General features: G+C 35.9%; 1 protein-coding gene across 1 annotated transcript in view; it reads right to left on the bottom strand.

Moving 5' to 3' along the window:
• The window catches only part of LOC127794362 (protein ROOT HAIR DEFECTIVE 3-like), a 31,048-nt gene extending 12,437 nt beyond the window's left edge, over positions 1–18,611 (bottom strand). Inside the window, exons 1-15 of the mRNA XM_052325388.1 lie at positions 18,404–18,611; positions 17,187–17,336; positions 16,783–16,849; positions 16,584–16,686; positions 14,993–15,063; positions 14,807–14,870; positions 14,654–14,719; positions 14,470–14,517; positions 14,337–14,399; positions 14,147–14,203; positions 13,589–13,747; positions 13,453–13,521; positions 13,265–13,356; positions 11,185–11,263; positions 10,127–10,292 (exon numbers count right to left, since the gene is read on the bottom strand). Of these exons, the coding sequence (XP_052181348.1) occupies positions 10,127–10,292; positions 11,185–11,263; positions 13,265–13,356; positions 13,453–13,521; positions 13,589–13,747; positions 14,147–14,203; positions 14,337–14,399; positions 14,470–14,517; positions 14,654–14,719; positions 14,807–14,870; positions 14,993–15,063; positions 16,584–16,686; positions 16,783–16,849; positions 17,187–17,336; positions 18,404–18,407 (1,258 nt within the window). The 5' untranslated portion in view covers positions 18,408–18,611. The remainder of the gene's footprint in view (positions 1–10,126; positions 10,293–11,184; positions 11,264–13,264; positions 13,357–13,452; positions 13,522–13,588; positions 13,748–14,146; positions 14,204–14,336; positions 14,400–14,469; positions 14,518–14,653; positions 14,720–14,806; positions 14,871–14,992; positions 15,064–16,583; positions 16,687–16,782; positions 16,850–17,186; positions 17,337–18,403) is intronic.
• Between the last annotated feature and the right edge of the window lie 3,766 nt (positions 18,612–22,377).

Below are 22,377 nucleotides of genomic sequence, written 5' to 3'. Positions count from 1 at the left end.
GGGGTCCTAGGGCAAATGAGGCGTTTGAACAACCAAGGAAGGTGATGAGTGAGGTACCAGTGTTTGGATTATCGGATTTCAACAAGCCCTTCATGCTCGAAATAGATGCCAGCAACACCGAGATAGGGGTAGTTCTATCACAAGATGGTTGACCATTGGCTTTCCTTAGCCAGGCCCTAGCCCCAAGACATCAAAGGCTTAGCATCTATGGTAAGGAGTTGTTGGTAATATTGATGGTCGTGGACAAGTAGAGACATTATTTAGAGAGGGGGGGGGGGGGGGGGCAGTTCATAATTAAGATGGATCACGAAAGCCTCGAGTTCCTATTATAACAGAGGCTACACATACACTTGCAAAAGAATGGCATGGCCAAGTTAATAGGGTTAGACTATGTGATTCACTTCAGAATAGGGAAGGAAAATGTGGCAACGAACGCATTGTCCCGCTGTCAAGAAGAGAGTATGTCAACAACTATCATGACAGTAGTGCCTGATTGGTATCACAAAACGACAGATAGAAATCAGAAGAGGGCGTGAGTGAAGGAATTATTGGAAGAGTTGAGCATTGATACTAATAGCTGGCTAGGGAATACATTGGTCAACGGGTTACTGAGGTATAAAAGACGGTTAGTAATTGAGGAATGCGAGACACTGAAGAATAAGATCCTTCAATCTTTGCATGGGTCACTGTTGGGAGGACCCTTGAGCATACAAAATACCCACCGAAAGGTGAAGCAAATATTCTATTGGCCACAACTTAAGAAATATGTGATGGAGTATGTGATGAATTGTGACATTTGTAGGCGGTGCAAACATGAGATAGTGGCTCACCCAGGCCTCCTACAGCCCCTAGCTATTCCAGAGCAGGCATGGACTAATGTGACTATGCATTTTATAGAAGGCTTACCGAAATCGGAGGGAAAATATTGCATTCTAGTTGTGGTTGATAGATTTACGAAATTCAGTCATTTCCTAAGCCTCTCTCATCCCTTCACAACACAGGAAGTGGCTAGAATCTTTTTGAATAATGTGGTGAAGTTGCTACCACAGCTCAACCAAGATGACTCCCTTCGAAGCCTTATACGGCTACAAGCCAACCCTCTTACCCATTATTGGGGGGCAATCCACAGTGGCAACTGTTGATACCTATATGCAGCAAAGGAAGGACATCCTACAAATGTTGAAGACAGAATTGGACACGGCACAGAATTGGATGAAGCAAATGGCAAACATGAAGTGTAGTTAGAGAGAAATTTCAGTAGGAGAGTAAGTATACTTGAGGCTGAACCATCCCTACCTAAGGACCTAAACTCGCTAGCAAGTATCTAAATTGAGCCCCAAATTCTATAAGCCTTATCTGATTCTTGCAAAGATAAGACAAATGGCCTACTGATTGCAGTTGTTTGAGGGATCCCAGATCCACCCCGTATTCCACGTCTCCTTGCTCAAGAAAGCTATCAAGACACAAGTGGCCAGCCAAGCACTTCCTCCTAGCCTTAAGGAGGAGGTAGACATAGTGACCCCAACCACTATCCTAGATATGCGTATCATCTACAAGCACGGAGCTCCTCTCACCCAAGTGTTGGTCAAATGGTCCTCCTTCCACTCGGACAACAACACTTGGGAGTATTGGCCTGATCTACTCAAGCAGTTTCCTAGCAGTGCCAATTTACTGAACATTTCTTGAGAATAAGAAATAACTTTTTTTGGGGGGGGAGGGGGAGTTGTCATGCACTTAGACTATAAGGCCCTTACAATAAGGGGGGATTAGCATAACTAATGCGTGTTGTACCTAGTTATAGCATTACAATGGTACTCGGAGATTGGTAACCGTTTTTGTGCCAATCTTTTGCAGAGGATCAGTATAAAAAGGACTGAACCAGCCATTTCAAATGATTGAATAGAATTGAGTGATCTGATTTCCTGGCTCCTATTCTCTCTCTCTTGATCCTTCTCCCTCCTCAATTCTCTACCCTCTCCCTCTCACTTCCCCACCAAATTCTCTTCTTAAATAGTTGAGAATTTCCTATCAAATCAGGGATCTGACATCTTTCTTCTTAAATCTAAATCTGGTGTGAGTGATATTCTCCTCAATTTCTTTTCTATGATCCACAACCAATTTGGGACACAAATCAAACGGTTTAAGTTAGACAATGCAATGGATTATTTCAACCAAACCCTTTCCACCTATTTCCTTCAACGGGGAGTTATGAATCCTCATGTGTTTCTACCCCTCAACAGAATGGGATTGTAGAACGAAAGAACAACCATCTCCTGGATACTACTAGAGCCTTGTTGTTTCACAAAATGTGCCTAAACAATTTTGGAGGAAACTCGTCCTCACAGCCACTTATGTCATCAATCGATTACCCTCTAGTGTTACATTTTTAGCCTCTAATGGGAATTTTATCGCACTTCTATCTTAATCTTCTTTCCACAAATCAACTTAGCCCTAAGGTATTCAGGTGTGTTTCATTTGTTCATTTTCACAGCCCTAATCGAGGGAAGTTGGATCCTAGAGCTCTTAAATGTGTCTTTGTCGGGGCTATTTTTCTGCACAAAAAGGTTACAAATGCTATCATCCTCCGACTAAAAAAATTTTGGTTTTTATGGATGTTACATTTGTTGAGACTGAACCCTATTTTACTTACCCTTCTCTTCAGAAGGAGACCTCAAATATAGAGGATAAGGATAAGTTGTTCCTTCCTAACTTATCATCAACTCCTAAACCTCTGCTCAAACCTACATCTGAATCCACTAAACTTGCATTTGAACCTACTTCTAGCCTACTACCCGAACCTGCACTTGACTCTACTCCACAAACTAATGAACCTGAATCTCCCTACAACTTGGTTTCCAATTTGAAGGGGGAGAGGCAACCACTAAAATGTTTTTTCCATATTTACTCAAAAAGGACTAATCCAGAACCCGAACCAAGACTGCACCTATCATCAGATGCAACGTCTAGAAATGAGGTAACATCTCTTGACTCACCTTCTAATGTTGATTCCATAACTGATATTAACCTACCTATAGCACTAAAGAAAGGAATTAAAGAGTGCATGAAATATCCCTTATATCCACTCTCTTACTTTGTATCCTTTAAAAGATGCTCTCCATTTCATAGAAACTTTCTTACCAACATACATACAGTATCCATTTCTACCACATTATTAGAGGCTTTAAACTGTTAAAATTGGAGGAATGCTATGAAAGTTGACATGCAGGCCCTGGAAAAGAATAATACATGGGAGATTGTGGATTTACCAAAAGGGAAGAAACATGTTGGGTACAAATGGGTCTTCCCAATCAAGTATAAAACAGATGGGACACTTGAAAGATACAAAATTAGGTTGGTAGCTAAAAGTTACACCCAAACATATGGAATAAACTACCAAGAAACCTTTACCCCGGTAGCCAAGAAGAACACGATGAGAATTCTCTTATCCCTAGCAGCTAACTTTTACTAGCCTTTACTACAGTTTGATGTGAAGAATGATTTCTTGCACGGAGACCTTGACGAGGAAATTTACATGGGCATACCCCCAGGATTCAACAAAAACAGAATTGAGACTAAGGTTTGTAGACTCAAGAAGGCAGTATATGGCCTAAAACAGTCGCCTAGAGCTTTGTTCAAGAGATTTTCCAAAGTAATGCAAGCCATGGGTTACAAACCGAGCCAAGGGGACCACACCCTATTCATCAAACACTTAGGTTCAGGTTCTGTCACAGCTCTTATTGTTTATGTTGATGACATTATAGTGACAGGAAATGATGAAAAAGAGGGGCAGAACTTGGGTAGATGTTTGGCTGAGGAGTTTGAGATCAAGAAATTAGGGAATTTGAAATATTTCCTAGGTATTAAAGTGGCACAATCCAGACAGGGGATATTTATATCCCAACACAATTATGTCCTTGATCTTTTATGAGACACAAGAAAAATGTGGCTAGCAAACCATCTAACATCCCAATTGACCCTAATCACAAACTTGCTGAAGCTAAGGGAGATAGAGACACAGACAAAGAGGCATATCAGAGGTTGGTCGGCAGGCTAATTTACCTATCTCACACACAATCGGATATAGCCTATGCCATTAGCATAGTAAGTCAATTCACGCAAAAACCCAAGGAGCTTCACTTGCAAGCAGCCTACATAATTTTGAATTATATCAAGGGTACTCTAGGAAAGGGAATTTTATTCGGGGGGGGGGGGGGGAACTCATCCTAAAGGCCTGCATTGATGCAGATTATGCAAGCTCAATGGTTGATAGGAGGTCTACCACAGGATTTTGTACTTTATTGGGTGGAAATTTGGTTACTTGGAGAAGCAAGAAGCAATGAAACTCTATTGTGACAATAAGTCGGCTATCAGCATTGCACACAATTCTGTGCAGCATGACTAAACAAAACACATTGAGGTGGATCAACATTTTATTAAAAAGAAATTGAACAGTGTTCTTATCTGCATACCTTATATACCAAGTGAATTACAGCTAACCGATATTCTAACTAAACTCAATAGTCAGGTCTTTCACTAGCTTACAACCAAGTTGGGAATGGATAATGTCTATTCACCAACTTGGGAGGGAGTGTCATGAATCAAGCCTTTGATTATATGTGTGATTGGTCAATATTTTATAGATTTAAAGTTGTAATTAGGATGTGGTTATATCTATGTTATTGTAAATAGAAGATTACTCAATTAGGATACTTGTTTCCATAGTTAGGTAAGCATCTTATGTGTATACATATGTCTACCAGTTCAATGAAAATTATTGCCATATTTTTCCACAATTATAACCATAAAAATACTTGAAAGTGACAAGATGCTTTGATTATCTCCATTGACAACCTGTATTGAGAAGTGCTTTCATTTTGTTGATATTTGCCTCGAGTTAGCCTAGAAGATCAATGAAGACAATGGCTTATACTGACTAAGGTTTATATAGATAGTTGTGTTTTTTATACCCTAATGTAATTAGTAAAAGTTTGGGGTTAAAACTAGAATTATCTAAATCCAATCTGTTATATTGGATGCTCACCCCTATTATAAATAGAGGGCAAGAGTTAGCTGGTAGGTAAGTGTTCTCATTCCTATTGCAACGAGTTTTGTGATCATTCTAAGAGAAAAGCTAGAGAAAATGTAGCTTTGTAATCTTAGGGAACGAGCATTGTGTGGTACTCGGGAATAGAAGAGAGGGAACTTCTTGTTGTACTGATCATTCTTTTGGAATAAAGAAGACTGCTCACAGGGTGCTTTGACTGCTAGATGTAGGGTTGCAACACTTGCAATCCGAACCAGGATAAATTCCGACTTCTTGTGGTTTGGTTTTCTGGTTTCTGTTAGTTTTGTGAATTCTTGACTTTATGTTTGAGTTAATATCTCTTATTGTTGATCCGAGAGTGGGAAAAGAGTATGAGAGAGAATTGTTCATCTAAATCTGCCTAAACTAGTGAGTCTAAAACAACAATTTGGTATCAGAGCCTTCCCCTAGGATCAAGAAAAGCTTTCATTTCATTTTCTTGGTGTCTCTTTGTCATAATAGCATCAAGAATAGCTGCAACAAGACACGATATAGAAAAATTCGATGGCCAGAATGATTTCGGCCTTTGGAGGATAAAAATGAAAGCACTACTAGGGAACTTAGGACTGGAAGAGGCTTTAGATGAAGAAAAGAAAATACCTGGCACTTGTACTGAAGAACAGAAAAAAGAAATAAGTCAACAGAAGAAAGAAATCAATAAAAAGGCATTCAATACTTTAATTGTAGGTCTAGGAGACCCTTGCGGGAAGTCTCTAAAATGACTACCACAGAAGCCCTTTGGAAGAGACTAGAGACATTATACTTGACCAAAACTTTATCTACCAGGTTATTCTTGAAAACCAAGTTTTTCTCATTTAAAATGGGGGAAGGTTAGAAACTGTAAGAACATATAGATTATTTTAATAAATTATGTCTGGACCTTGAAAACATAGATATCAAATATGACGATGAGGATAAAACATGGAAGAGACAAACTATCCCTAGAAGATGTAGTAAGAGCCTTAAACTCCAAGGAATTACAACAGAAGGTTGAAGGCAAGAATTCTATGGGTGATGCTCTTGTTGTTAGGTCAAGACCAGAAAAGAGGGATCAAAGGTTTAGGGGTAGACCAAGGTCAAAATCTAAAACCAATAGGAAACCTATCAAATGTTTTTTCTATCATGAAGAAAGTCACATCAAACGCAATTGTCCTAAGAAAAAGAGGGAATTTCAGGGTAAAGGGAATGCTGAAATATCATCTTCAATTTGTGAATTTGACTATGATAATGTAGATGCACTGATTATATCTAATACCGAGGATAGGCAAATTGGGGTGTTAGATTCCGGTTGTTCCTTTCATATGACTCCTCATAGGGATTGGTTCCTAAACTATAGGGACATTAATGGTGGTAACGTATTGTTGGGAAATAACCAATAGTGTAAAATCAAAGGGATTGGGGATGTTAAAATTAAAATGCATGATGGAATAGTGAGAATATTGCCGGCTGTTAGTTATGTCCCTGATTTAAAGAGAAACCTTATATCTCTTGGAGAATTAGATAAAAATGGTTACTCCTATAGAGGAGTTGGTGGAGTCCTTAAGGTATCTAGAGGCTCTCTCATATGCATGAAGGCAATCCTTCAAAATGGCATATATGTACTACAAGCATCCACAGTTGGTGGAGAGGCAGCAGTAGGACAGGATAAATCCTATGAGCATTCTAGGTTATGGCATTAGAGGATGGCTCACATTAGTGAGCAAGGGCTTAAGGAATTGACTAGAGAAGGGATTGTGGGTGCTGGAAATGTAACAGCCTTAGATAAATGTGAAACATGCATCTTTGGAAAATCAGCTAAAGTAAAATTCCCTAGGAAGGCTATCCATTCCACTAAGGCCCCTTTAGAAAACATTCATTTTGATCTGTGGGGCCCTTCCCGAGCCTTATCTCATGGTGGAATTAGGTATTTCCTGTCAATAATTGATGATTATTCTAAAATGGTTTGGATTTATGTATTGAATTCAAAGGATAACACTTTTGAAACATTTAAAACCTGAAAAACTATGATAGAAAATAAAAAAGATAGCAAAATTAAAATCATTAGGACTAATAATGGGTTGGAATTTTGCAATAAGGATTTTACCCACCTATGTAATCAAAATGGTATCCTTAGACATCTTTCAGTTCCAGGGAATCCCAAACAGAATGGTCTAGCTGAAAGGATGAATAGGACTCTATTAGAGAGGGTTAGATGCATGATAATTTATACTAGGCTATCTAAATTGTTTTGGGCATAAGCAGTTACTACAGCAGCCTATGTGATTAATAGGTCCCCATCCGCAGCCATAGGGTTTAAAACCCCCTATGAAATGTGGACAGGTCATAAACCTAATATAGACCATGTAAGGGTGTTTTGAGTGTATTGCTTATGCTCACTCTAAGCAAGGTAAGTTAAAACTGGAATTATCTAAGTCCAGTCTATTATATTGGGATGTCCACCCCTATTATAAATAGAGGGCAAAAGTTAGCCAATAGGTAAGTGTTCTCATTTCTATTGTAACGAGTGTTGTGATCGTTCTGAGAGAAAGGCTAGAGAAAAGGTAGCTTTGTAATCTTGGGAATGAGGGTTGTGTGGTACTCAGGAATAGAAGGGAGGGAACTTCTTGTTGTACATATCATTCTTTTGGAATAAAGAAGATTGCTTGCGGGGTGTCTTGACTGCTGGATGTAGGGTTGCAACACTTGCAATCCGAACCAAGATAAATTTCGGCTTCTTGTGGTTTGGTTTTCTGATTTTTGTTTAGTTTTGTGAATTCTTTACTTTTTATTTGTGTTAATATCTCTTACTGTTGATCCGAGAGTGGGAAAGGAGTTTGACAGAGAATTTTTCGTCTAAATCTGCCTAAACCAGTGAGTCTAAAACAACACATTCATCTAAAAGAAAGTAATGAAAACTTGCCTCATGGAAGATTGTCGCTCTTCTTATGTAGATGAAAAGAGTCAAGGACAAGCTCTTCTTTGGTTTTGGGGAATGTGGAAAAGTCATAAGTCTTTCAATTGGGCTATTGTAGTCAAGGAGAAGCTTAAGACTGGAGATTGGAAGAAGAGCTTCCATGCTGATGAAAGGGATCAAGTCCTACGCGTCTAGTGATATTTGGGGCCCAACAAAGGGCTCCAAAGAGGTGCCTCTCATCTGCTCTCCCAATTGTGGCATGTTCATGGAGGTATGCAGCCTTTAGCTATGGCATCCCTTTATTGGATGGGATTGACGCCTCTCCCTTCACATGATAACGGACAATAGGTGCTGAGAGGTCAATAAGGTTTAGCAGATTCATGGGTGTGTCAACTGAGGTTGTGAACCAGAAACCTAGGACTGTATGAGAAGATTGAGAATAGATGGAAGTCTAGTAACAAAGATTCCCATAAGAAAAGGTGCTTCCTCAAGTAAAAAGAAAGAAGAGGGAGCTCAAGAGGTTTAGTAATGATGTGAATCACAAAGAGGGTAGAAAAGGGCAAAGGATGAAGGCTCAGTATTCTGTTAGATTGTACTGTCAGGTAACCCTCGCATTACTGCTTGGAATATAAGAGGTCTTATTTATCCCAACAAGAGGGTGACAATAAAAGTTTTGTTAAATAAATGGAAGCGGAATATTGTTTAACCTCAACAAAAAGCAATCAGGATATGAGCTCAGACATTTTTGGGAGTCCTGGGGATCATGGATGGAGCAGGTCAACAGTGGCACAAATTCGAAATGTCCAGAAGTTTTACTGGAGTACACAGTCCCTATTTCAATGCTGGAAGAAGGCCAATACAAATGGAATCATTTGGGGTTAAAGAAGGTAGAAATGTCCCAAGTACAAGGTTCCTTCTTTATGCTGGTTAAGGGGAGCACATTCTCAAATGCAATATTTTCTGCCTACAATATTTCCGACTATTTTGCTTAATAGTTGTTAGTACTGGTCTCAATTTGGGTCCCATGCCTGTAGGTTTAATAACACATGGCTAAAGGAGAGGCCAGTACTAACACAAGGCCCTGTGGATTTAGTTAAGAGGATCATGGAACGATACATTCTTGGTTCCTCTATTTTACCTCACACGGAAGCTGCACAAATTTGAATGGGACGAGTCCCTTGCATTAGAGCGTCCACAGGTTGACTACATTTGTACCAAGCCGGGCACATATGATATATATGTCTGCTTGAGGGGGAGTGTTGGAAGGATGTAGCTCAGAAGTACTATACATAGTGTTGTTTATCTCAATTGTACGAAGTTAGTTTGTTTTGAGTTGTATATAAACCTAACGATGAATAGAGAATTTAGATCTTTTTTCCTCTATATCATTCCCTCTCTCTCCTCCTCATTCTCTCTCTCTCTCTCTCTCTCTCTCTCTCTCTTCTTCACACTCCAAATATTCTTCAAATATGTTCAAATCATCTTAAATGCATCTCGCATATATTATCTACGATGGGCATCACTCTAATTGTATTACAAATAATCTCATTTTTAATTTTGTTTTTTTCTTATATGGTCGTGTATCTACCTTAACAACCCCAACCCAATTACACTTGCACATTTTATAGTTAACTACCCAACACAAAAATGACATACAATGAGCCAAACTTGTAGCCATCCAATAAAACTTTTCTTTTACCTTTAGCAGAAGGTTACAATCGCATAAAAAAATTGAAAACATTTATCCCTATCTCCAAGACTCGCCACAACCCCATTCACACTTCTATTTTAACTGAATTCACATTCCATATATTTTCAATTTTTAGCCTAGTCAACTTAAAACATTTTTATTCTAAGGTGTCCATCCAAAGCGCAATCTTATTATTGACTCCTTTTGTTTTATCAACTAAGATAATATTATTTGTAAACAATATACACAACACCTCGTCTTGAATGTGCTTAGTGAGCTCATTCATCACTACAAGAAAGGGCTTGATTCATAGCCCCTTTTATTTAACCATATAAAAGGCATAGTAATAGAGAGCATAACAAAATATAAGCAATCATCAAAATAAAAATACAACCAGTAAATCAAAAAAAGGAAATTTGTTTTATAAATATGAATGCATTGTAAAATTTGTAAAAAGTACCTGCAGATGCTTCATCAAACTGAGTCATGAAAGATTTGGTATAATCACGAGCAGCAATAGAAAACCCTTCCCCTTCATTTAAAGCTTTATCAAATGCCTCCTTGAATTTATCCAGAGTTCCTGACCGTATGTGTCCCAACATGGATTGGTAGGCCGGTTGGACAAGCTAAGAAACCAGGAGACAAACAACAAGGAAAGTGAATGTAAATGGATTATCCATCTTCATAGATTTAAGAATAATTACAACATTCCAGTGACCTAGTGGCATCAAGGAACTCCAAAAATGAGAAGCTTGTGTAATCAAGATCTCTTCCCCTTTGAGGCCATGTTTTGGAGCAATTTTGTAATGGAAAGTAATAGAATGGTAAGAAAATGAGTGATGAAAATAAGTGGAATGGAATCAAAAATCTTTTCTCCTTGTTCAGGAGAGGAGAGGTGGATGGTAATGGAAAATACTTTCTCCCTGTCTTAGAGAGCTATGGAAATGGTTGGAATGGAAAATTATTAAATAGTAATATACCCTCATAACAAATATATAAAAAAATGGATATTATAAATACTGAGGCTAGTTTTGTCCATAACTCCATTTACCACACTAAAAAGTTTCCCCGTACTTCCATTCCATCCATTCTCCCCCAAATTGGGGAGAGAAAGAAAGGAGCTTTTAAGGAGATTGGACACAAACCCTTTCCATCTAATGCTCCATGGTAAATTATCAATGCTGCTTCTTAATACACAAACGAACAACCTTCTTCTTATGCTACTATTCAAAATCATCAATGCTCCATGATATTAGATGTTCAGAACCTAGAGACAAACTTATAGAGCTTTCACTCAAGTTAATGTCACACTCAAGGGTCAAATTCCCTCAGCTGGCAGTGCAAGAATTTAGATTCCAATGCTAAAAATCTCAATCAGATAATCTGAGCTTTCTCCACATGCAGATGAGGCAAGAGCTCACACCATTTGCCAGACACATTATTCTAATTATATTGTTTACCCAACAGTAAAGGGTATATAAATGCTAGTTCTACAGAGAGAGACATAAGGAGGCATACTTGCAGCAATTTCTCTTCCAACTGCTTCCGCTTTGCAGATCTAACACCTTCATCAAAATATGTTGCTTCTATATCATACCTGAGAGCAAAAAAAAGGATTGTAACTGAAATTTTGTGATAGACACCACAAAATGATGCTTGAAAAGATAATAGAAATACACCCAAGCATCCAAACAAACTTGCAGGGGATAGCACCACTTGTTGAACAAATAGTTTGAAAGTAGTAAATGCTTAGAAAGACTGCATCACTCAAAAGACAAACATATTTTTAAAAAAAAAAATGTTAATAAGGGACATGATAAACTAATCCACCATAAAACCATTCAATATATGCATGGCTCATATTTATAAGAGTCAAAAATCTTATATTTCCTCCAATAGCATCAAGCGCAAGCCACTGCAGACCAAGACTATGGATTATGACAATACAATCTCTTATACTAAGATATTAGTTTTTTTGACAAGACTGTGAATTATTATCATTCACTTCTCCAAAACACTATTAAATATTGGGCATCTAGATCAGAGGTTGAGAAATGCTTGGTTTCCATTAGTTAGTGCAAACCATAAGGGAATGGAATCAAATCCAAGCTCAGTTGAATCACAGAGCCTGATCCCTTGCACAGTTGGAGGCTCCGGCTATCTTCAAGAAGCATCATCACGCCTGTTAGCCAGATTTGACAGTAGCTTCAGCTCTGGTTTTCTAACACACATGAAAAAGGATGCTGATTACTTGCAAATTTGCAGATACAAGGGGCTTGATGAGGCATTAGAAGAGTTCTTCAATGCCGTGGATAAGGTCAAGGTGGTGTGGGTAGATGATACAATGTCATGGAAGGGAATTATAATGTCTTTCAATGATATCCCCCCGTTTAACTTTTCCTCTGAACTCTATTCTCATTGTTAATAATCAAGGTAAAGGGGGAAACATGCTTTCTTATTGATACCGCACCTACAGAAAAGCAAAACATTATGCTGACAATCCTTACATATTGCCATGTTTGGGATTAAGTTCATTCTTCTGCATTTTTGTTATCCATTGAGTTTTCTGAGCTCTATCCTCGTGCTATTTCATCAGAAGGTACTGTTATAAAGCATCTAAAGAAAGAAGTGTTGGCTGTTAGCTTCAAATGGTGCATCACATCTAGAGGGTGTAAAATGGAAGGACAGTTAAAGAAAAGCTGTTATGTCAGGTCATAGATTCAAATTTATTTTCTCACAATTTTTTGAATTCCCTTTAGCTTCTATATATTCCATGGCTTTATTTTAGAATAATAAATCATACTCTTTTACTCATTAGAAAATTAAAAATGAGTTATGAAGACAAATGCCATCATATCATATTACAATAGTTTGATGTTCTTAGTTAAGCAAAGAATGCCGGTAAGTTCTTCTCATCAATGCAAAAGGCAAGCTTGTAAATTCTAAGCTAACAATAAAACACAGAAAAATGAACCCAAATATTAAAAAGCACACATGAATACAATTCTTAAGACAAATATATTGGTAATAAGAAGCCAAGACAATTATAGCCTTCTTCCTTATTTTATCATCTGCCTCATTCCATCACAAATTGTTATCTCTACATAAAGCCTCAACCATGTAACACTAAAACAACTTAACTTCAGCTGATGTTTGCAATTCAGTCAACGGGCTCTTAACTCTCAAACAACAAAGATATTGAAATGACGAAGAACTTGGATAGCAGGGAGCCAACCCATCTGTTCCTCCCATTCATCAACCACATTCATACAATTATCCATCCCCCATCCCCAGGTCTATTATCATAGCATTCACTAGTATCACTAAGTTGATCAAATCTCTCTTACCAGTTTACTCTTTAAGAAGTTTTCAAAAATTATCATTCCTTAATATGTTGAGCAGCTCCAGTTTCTGTTTTTGGCAACTATTCTTCCAAGATGAAACGTCAAACACATAGACCTTTAGCCAGTTATGCATACCACACACCCAGATTTATCCCTTAATGCCACAAGCTTATGCATCATGGAAGCTAAACATGAAAACGAGACCTGCTCTGAAAACTGATACACAAATATTGGCACAAAGGACATATACTTACTCTGACAGACAAGTGCCAAGAATTGAACTAAGCTTCTGCCCAAAGCCCGATACTGGTTGAGTTTGTACAGTCTCCTCCAAGTGACACCACTCCTGCAATAAATTTTAATATACTAGCTGTTTAAACACAAGAAAATTAAACGAAAAAAATGAGAAGAAACAAACTTTACATGAATGGATGGCAGGTACCTCATTTGTGACAAAAGAAGCAACCTTTTCATTGGCAATTTCTTCACATCGTACAGTCGCCACCATAACCTACAGCACCGGAATATATATGAACAAATTTCCAAAGCTTTACTGGAGTATGTTTTCAAGCCATTACCTTGTGGGCCGGAAGGTCGAGGTCCTTGTTCTCCTTAATAACTTTCCATATCTGTTGTGAACTAAAAGCAAACCCTGAAGCGGGAACTACACCACGCCTATCTCCAGCAAGCCCACCAGGTGCTATAGAGTGGAAAAATCGCTGTCTTAAACTAGCCACCTTTATTTCAGAAAAGCAAAAATACATTATATTCAAATATATAAAATATATATATATATCTGTAACCAAATAGTTACTGCATTGTATTTGAAATTGTGAACTTGAATAAAAATTAAAAAAATAATAATTAAGAAAACAAAATGCTACAAAGTGAGCTAATTTATTGAAAAAAATATCATATCAACAACTTGATAATAGAACATCTGAATTTGGATTAGTTCCAAAGACAAAATGGAAGTCTCGTGTATATTATAAATTAAATTACACAAAAACATTGTTTACTGTAACACTATACTTCATATAGCTAGAAAAAAGATAAAAACATGAATGTCATCTTATATGCTAATGAACAAAAAACGTGGGATTTTTATATCATTACATTATTCTACTCAAATTTACCTGCTCTCTGAATTGTTCTTCCTTCTCCTCATAACTAGAAAGAGCCACAACCTCAACCTGGAAAAAAAATCAGCAGTAAGACTTTTTTGCGTGTGCATATTACATCTTATCAAAAAGAAATGCATCCATAATATACTTTCTCAACAAAATAAGAATGCATAAGCTCATCTTTTAGTAAGATTTAACTTACATTAAAAAATTCACTCAAGGGAGTTTCCTTGTGAGCTTGTGGCTTAGGGACAGAATCCCAAATCTGCATCAAAGTAGTAGTTAGAGAATTGACAACCCAAGATTATAAGTGAGAAATATAATTAATACATTACCTTCTGAATGTCTTCCCTCAGAACAGGTTCCAAGTTTTCCAAGGGAGTCTACACTCAAAGAAAAGGTTAAAACACACACTCAAGATTTAGTTCAATTTCACAAATCCTTAGATTGGGTGAATTCTAAATCTAAGTAGATTTTCTACCCAAAGATGCAAGATGAAATAAGAAGAGAGGTACATACCCTTGTTTTATCACGAATTACAAACATCAAAGTTGTTTTACGTGGGCTAAATAATCGCATCATGACCTTTACAACAACCAAGGACCATGATTAAGCTTAACCAAGTGCATGCAACACAAAATAATTATTTACATACAGATGCATAACAGATACCTGGAAAACAGTTTTCAAAAGAGGTTTATTTGCAGCCTGCTCCCGGCCAATGTCATGGCACCACCTAGAAGCATAATTTTCAGAATATTCATGATATAAGTTATTAAATATCCCAAGAAATAAGCCAAATCAATTGTACAGAGTCCATATAGTACACCTTGCTTGAGTTACTGAAAACAAACTTACATATTAATTAGCACTATATCTGAAACAGCAAGGGCAAACAGGGCACTCTGCTTTTCAAATGCAGTATCATCCTGAAAACAACAGAAAATAGAAACTGAGGGAGGGAGAGAATACCATAATAGTCATTTCTAATTGATTCCAACAATGATCAAATATCTAAATGCGTAGTGACAATATCCTAGATTTATTCCCAAGATGAACAGAAGGTCAATGAATTTGAACCATATATACAACTCCAAATGATTTTTATTTTCAAGCTTAAAACATGAATCCAATAAATCATCCAGCTCACTTCTTGTAAAGACTGCTAACCTTTAGCTGTTTTGGACATCTTTTCCAATGTTGGGGGTTTGAGGGGGAAGAAAAAAATTATACCAAAGGAAAACCAAAATATATCTTTAAATGCAAATAAATCTTTGCCATTCAATGACAAATCATCAATAGGCTGTCATCCATACAGCCTATTGAATTAATCAAGTAAAAGATAATGCATATCAGTGAGATTATAATCTAAAAATGGCATGTTTTAAATCCTTCTCCAATTGTGACATTACAGCTTTATACCTTTTCTTTCTTTGCCAAGATGGTTTCTAGTTGGCCAAAGAAACCATGAAGGAGGTTTTTACTTTAAACAAAAAGACCACTTTTGCGGTTACTTTTCTTTAAAGAAGAAACAAGAGACTACCTTTTCCAAAATCCAAAAGGCATAAACCGCCCATGCAGTTTCTTCGATAAATTTCAAATTGGCTTAGCGGTTTCTTCCTCTCCTGAGGTTTTGCATGTGAGATGAGTGATGTGATTGGGAGTTTTATTCAGGGAATAAGTTTGGTTGAGATTTTTATTTGTACAATTTTTTTATACATAGTTCTATATTTTGAAAAACTCTGTTGTCGTTTAAGCTCTGTGTAAGTTGTTTCATTTTCACAACACTGCTGATACAATTTGCCAACTAGAAGTACAACATACATCACTGCAAATAGAATAGTGAGGTTGTGCATAGAAGAGACATCACTTGGTAATCCCATAATGGAAAAGGTCCCTTTTTTTACAGACCTTAAAAGAAAATCATCGTGATTACGTCAATCCTTGTATTGTCTGAGGCTGATGCAAACTGAAAAGGCCAAAATGTATGCCCCAACAATTAAAAGGTGACACAACCTTGTGAAAGGGAAAAACAAGGTCTGTCACCTCAAGCAATATATGCACATTATACACACATAATCAAGATGCATTAATGCATATAGTACAAGCCCAGTTCAATATACATGCATATATAAATTTATTTTCAGGTAAATATTTCAAGTGTCGGACATAATTAGGTTCGATTGATGAGAAGATATAAAGTAGTACAAGTAAATGGATACATACATAGATAAGAAGCATTATTATATACAGTACAAAACACAACTCAATACATAAATATTAGATATAAATTATTTATTGTTAAGTAAATTTTTCAAGTGTCTGCCATAGTTAGGTAACAAGTTCAATTACAGGAGAAGATATAAAGTAGTATAACATTGATAAAGACAACCATAACAATGAAACCACATGAAGATAATAACAACAAAGGCAAGGTTTCAAAAAGTACTTCTCCTCGTTCTCTCCCATCAGTACCCTCCAAATCCATTACAAGAGTGCAAGGATCAATACCAGCACAATGTGCCATCCAAATACCCTTGGTTGTTTGAGACCTTGAGATAGGGAAAGAAAGAAGGTGTATCTCGTTAGCTTAATGATTGCTGGTTAAAAACAATTTAACTGAACATGAGAGAGCTATGAGTGCTTGCCTGCCCTTAAAAGCGTCCATCTCCCTAAAGTTGGTCCCAAACAGGTTATTTAGCAGAGTACTCTTCCCTGTTAAAGACATGAAAATCATCATCAGAACCATCGAATGAAGTAATAGCATACCTAAAGCCAAACAATGTTGACAGGTAATATATGTTCTCAAACCAAAAATGATAATAATGTCAGGTCCAAAGAGAAGGGGAAAAAAAAAAAAACCCTCATAAAAGAAACTTGAAGTTTAAATTTTTTGCAATATTGAGTCAAAGAAAGAGTTAAGAGTTATGCAGTAAAACATTTTACAGTTATCATATGTCAATAATGCAAAATGCAAGGGAGCATTGGTCCAGAGTGAAAATGTCTTGTCACAAAAATGCATTAGTAACAATTTTGGAGAAAAAAATCATACCACTACTTTGTGGGCCCATGATGGAAACTACAGCATAGGAAAGGCCACACTCAGCCAATTTCACCTCCTTCATAAAATTCTCAATTCCAGTAATGTTGAAATTTCCATCACCATCTATGAGCTGAGTAGAACAACTTTCTTTGCCTTTCTCTGGGACGGGGATCAAATATATTAGCAAGAAAATATAAATCATGGCTCCTAAAATTACAGGGAAAATCCCTGATGTGACTCTGTACTAAAAGAACTACCATTGTTCACCCAAAAATCACTTCTATAAGAAACTAGATGAATGTGACATCTTATAACATTGACCACCAATCTTCATTCCAATGCCGTTTAAATAAAAACCACAAACAGTAGGGTACAGATTAAATGTAACAATGAAGACGAAAATCAAAACGAAAACATTGAGCATTTATGCGTGGTCATATCTTTAACCCTTAAACAACTGCTGCAAACAAATATGCATATGTACAACTTTGAACCTTATGGCAAGACTTCTGATTTTCCAAAGAAGAAACTCTCCTAGGCTAAAGTACTGGACAGAGCTGACATTTTGTGAGGGTAACTGTGATTTATCAGATCCTAGTAGTGACATAGCCAAATCTCAAAACAACCCATTTCTTTTCCCCGCCAATGGTTTCCTGGCAAGTGACTGGAAAGTAGGTTCCTATCATGAAAACAACGTGTATAAGCACCTATCCAGTCCATATCAACTGCTAATCTTCTCAATAATGGTTACAGATGTACGTTAAAGAGCCAAAAAATGAAGGCTCAATCTTGGATAATGTCTAATCATGAGAAGATTCGGAAAACCAACAATCAACCTGCCCAAGATTTATCAAAGATAAGAATTTAACAACAACAAAAATTATTAAAAAAAAAAGTAGAAGCAACTCCATCTATGCTATTTTCCTACCAAACCATACTTCGCGCGGATCCAAATCCCTAAAACTGAATTCGATTCGGAAAAATGAAGAGCATCAGAAATTAGAAACACGGAAATTAACGAGCAGCAACGAACCCAAGAAACGCATAAGAGTTCGTTATTTGCGTCAATTAAAACCCTAAGAGCAACACGGAATTAATTGCCGCCGTAATAAAGCGGGATCAATAAATCAAAGAGTTAAATTCAATGAGTGAGATGACGAAATTAAAGACGCACCCATTTCGTGTAGATCAAATGGATCAGAAGATCGGGAGTTGGAAAGACGTACCCATTTTCCGAGACTTGTTCGACGTGGTAGCTTCGACCAAAGGGGGGGCACCTGAGAAACGAATGGAACCGAGAATTGAAGCCGAGGAAGAGAGAGAGATAGAGAGATCTCAGAATCGATTGGACATCTGAACCTCTACGTGGGTCTTTAAAAGTAGGCTCAACGATCCGACAATGGCAAGAGGGGGCAAAGCGGGTTGGTTTGCAACTTCACCTCTTTTTCTGCAAAGGGGGAATATGTTAAATTCTCCTGAACTTCATGCCCCTTCGTGTAATTATTTGGAATTAAATTGCAATTACTAGTTAACCCTGCCTAATTACACGAAAATGGTAATATTATAATGTGAAAGCCATAGGTCATAATCGTCCTCCTCTTATTTTGTGAACACCACCCAATAAAAATAATTAAGCTTCATTCATTTTAACATAAATAATCCAATCTTAATTAAAAATATACACAAATTTAATTTAGCTGGAATAATAAAATTGAATTGACGAAAATTGTTAACTCAGTTTGATTTCTCCTATCAATTTGGTTCGATTATCAAATTTGATAATTTTAATTAATTTAATTTATTTTATTTTTTATTTAAATAATTCAAAATAATCAAACTAGTAAAAAAAATATTTGTTTATTTTCCTTTTTTGGGTTTCCTTTAGTTTGTTCAATTCATTTTTTTTTTTTAAGTTTTTTAGTGTTGTTCAACATTTTTAATTTCATTTGAATATTTTTTAGTCAAATCGTTTTTTAGTTTGTTAAGTATTTTAATTTATTCAATTGATTCAATTCAACTTTTCACATAACTTTAATCTATTCAGTTTTAATATACTGATTGATTCTGTAATTATTATGTGTTTTTTTTTGCACCATTTTTTATGGACTAGGTCAAACACATAAAAGTTCAGGAAATCTAAGCGAACTTATCAAAAGGAGCTCATATACCACCGAAATTCGAATCTTATAAAGCGAGCTCATTGCAAGCTTTCGACAAAACTCCTAGTGAGCTCTCAGCAATCTACCTAATGAGTTCTTAATAAAACCCTCAGTTTGTTGGACCATCCATATCGCTGCCCTAAAACCACTAACTCGCATAAATAGTAAAACTACTGAAAAGCTAGAAGTATGGTCCATTTACTTTATCTGCAACGGCCCATACTCCTCATAATGAGGATCCTACTTTCGGATTTGTACAAATGATAATGACTGTTTGTCCCTCGTTATATCATCTTTATATTTCTATATGTTATCCAAATTGTAAAGGTCCCTCATTATAAATAAGAGTCAAAGACATCATAAGGGGGCAAAGAAAATAATCAGACACTACCCTTATGAAAGAATAATCAGAGTGTGGTCGTGGAGCAGGTAGTTCTGATCGAACCACGTGAAAATTACTTGTATTTACTCATATTTGAGATATTTATTTTATTCTTCTTGGCATTTTCGAATTCATTTACCGTGATTCAAAATAAATCACGATCGACCGAAATCGAACGTCGACATAACTTTATTTAAACGTGCATAAATTTCAATTTGATCCATTATTAAACCATCTCAATTTGATTTTAAATTTAAAATAGTAATTTTTAATTTTTCATATAGTTCCGCTTTATTAATTAATATTAAAATAAAAAAGTATTTTTTATCCATCATAATCAAATCAATAAATAAATAAATTAATTAAATTATAATGCAATGTGGTTTGCAAGAGAAGTACAAAGTGATGAGGTGGCGATGAGGGGTGGGGCGGGGGCGCGGAATTGTTGGTGTGGCACGTTTTCCCGCACCGACGGTGTGGGCCCCGCCGACCGCCCATCTATCCTTTCGGCGAAGCGGGTGGCGGAGGCTACCGGCGCGTGGGGGCACGGCCGAATCGCAGCCTAGCAAAGTGGGATTTGAGCTTTGATTCTTGTGGGCCCCGCATCTAAATCCACGATTAAAAAGGCATTCATTCCCCTGCCACAAAAGTCCGACCAAAATTATTGATTTACTGATTTATTATTCACATTCTAAATTATTTTTTTAAATTAAGATCAAGAGATGAGACAGTTGCTTATAATTATATGAGCTTATAAGTTAATTTTTTTTAATAAGCTGTTAAAGTGTTTGAATAAAGAGTTTATTTTAATATGAGTAATTTAGATGTTTGATTAATGCCAATTTAATTAAAAATAACTTATGAATGATAAAAAATTAAGCAGGAGTTACCAACTTTTTAAAAAAATTATTAAAGTAAATAAATTATAAGTTCCTTAACTTATAAAGCGAGATATTTCAGATCTCATGTTATAAATTGATCGAATTTATATTTTTTATGTAGTTATTTAAATTTTTTTATTATTTTAATTACATTATTAATTTTAATTTTTGAGTTAATTTAATCTTTATATTTTGATTTCTTTTCATACAACAATTCAAACTTTTTGTTATTTCAATTATAACTAAACATACATTTTTTAATCAATTTAATTCATGTATTTTTATATTTAAAAAAAAAATAATACACATCAAAATATAAAAGTTAAATTGAGTCGAAAATGTAGATCTTAATTGAAATAAGAAAAAGTTTGAATTATCACACGAAAAAAATTAAAATACATAAATTAAATCGAATCGAAAATGCAGGTTAAATAATTTAATTGAAATAAAGAAGAAATTTAAATAATCACATAAAAAATATAAAAACTCAAGAACAAAAATATAAATCTTATACCCAGCAACAATAATTTTAGAAGCTTTTTAATTTATTTTTTGAATACATTGCCCCCACTTCGCGTGGTTTGGGCAATTTGCAGAATAATTTTTTTGTGATTTAAAAATTTTCATGATTTAATTTTGATACTCGGACACCTCATCCTCATCCATAATGAATTTTGTTATTTAGCCTCTAATTAAGTAAAACTAAATAAAAGTATAAGAAATTTAGAAAAACATTAAAAAAACAAACCACATGAGTTAGGTGAGCTACCAAGAGAAAGAGAGATGAGATTGTTGAAATCTATGGTTTGGGGTTAAATTTATGGAATCAAATGAACAAAGAAGACAAAGACGTGAAATAAAAAAAAAAAAAAAAAGAACAAAACACATACATCCCTCTTTAAATCATTTAAGTGAAGAGTGTATTCGTAATTCATTCAAATACATACTTAAATGAATTATCAATATACTCTTAAATAATTTAGTAAGGGATATATTAGTAATTGATTAATAGGGTGTTAACATGAATGTCAACTTGAATGTTTAAGCAACATTATTCAATTTGACAAAATAACTATATTTGTGCTTCTATAAGTTTTACGATGCTATATTCAATTATTAAATATTATTTTTGTTATTAACACTGCTTCAACAACACACAGAAAGCAAGCCCAAACGCTAACAACAAACGTGGGGATGATGATAGAGAAAAGTGATTTTTCAGGTGATATTTGGAATGTTTGAACAGTGCTTGAACATGGATTATCATATTTTTATTCTACAAATGCCAGATTATACCCATAAATATTCTACAAAGTCCAATGACAAACAGAATAATGACAATATATCATACTTTTATTCTATTTTATGCCAAGTTATCTATATATATTTCTATCCAAAACCCATATACTCAATATCCAGCCTAAATATTTCCCATTATTGTTCTCGTCTTCATCTACCTCTTTGCTAACCATTTGTTCTATTCTATTCTCTCACAGTAGATGTGCGCGCATGTGTGTGAGAGAGAGAGGAGCAGTAGCAGAAACAGACAGATAAGCACAGAGAAAGGAGGGAGAAACCAAGACCAATCAACATGTCCAAATAACATAGATGGGGAGGATTGAAGTGGGTAAAATCTTTACAGGAGAGATATTTAAATACCTGGAGAAGGAAAAGTCTAGAGAGCCCGACAGATTTACTGACCGGGTTACTGAAAGGGGGTAAAAAGACGATTTTTTCCCTGCCCTGCTTTCTCCTCTCTCCTCCCATGGATTGCCCCT

Source organism: Diospyros lotus, chromosome 2 (assembly GCF_014633365.1).
Source record: "Diospyros lotus cultivar Yz01 chromosome 2, ASM1463336v1, whole genome shotgun sequence".
Classification (NCBI taxonomy): domain Eukaryota; kingdom Viridiplantae; phylum Streptophyta; class Magnoliopsida; order Ericales; family Ebenaceae; genus Diospyros; species Diospyros lotus.
This window is presented reverse-complemented; position numbering and strand designations above follow the sequence as displayed.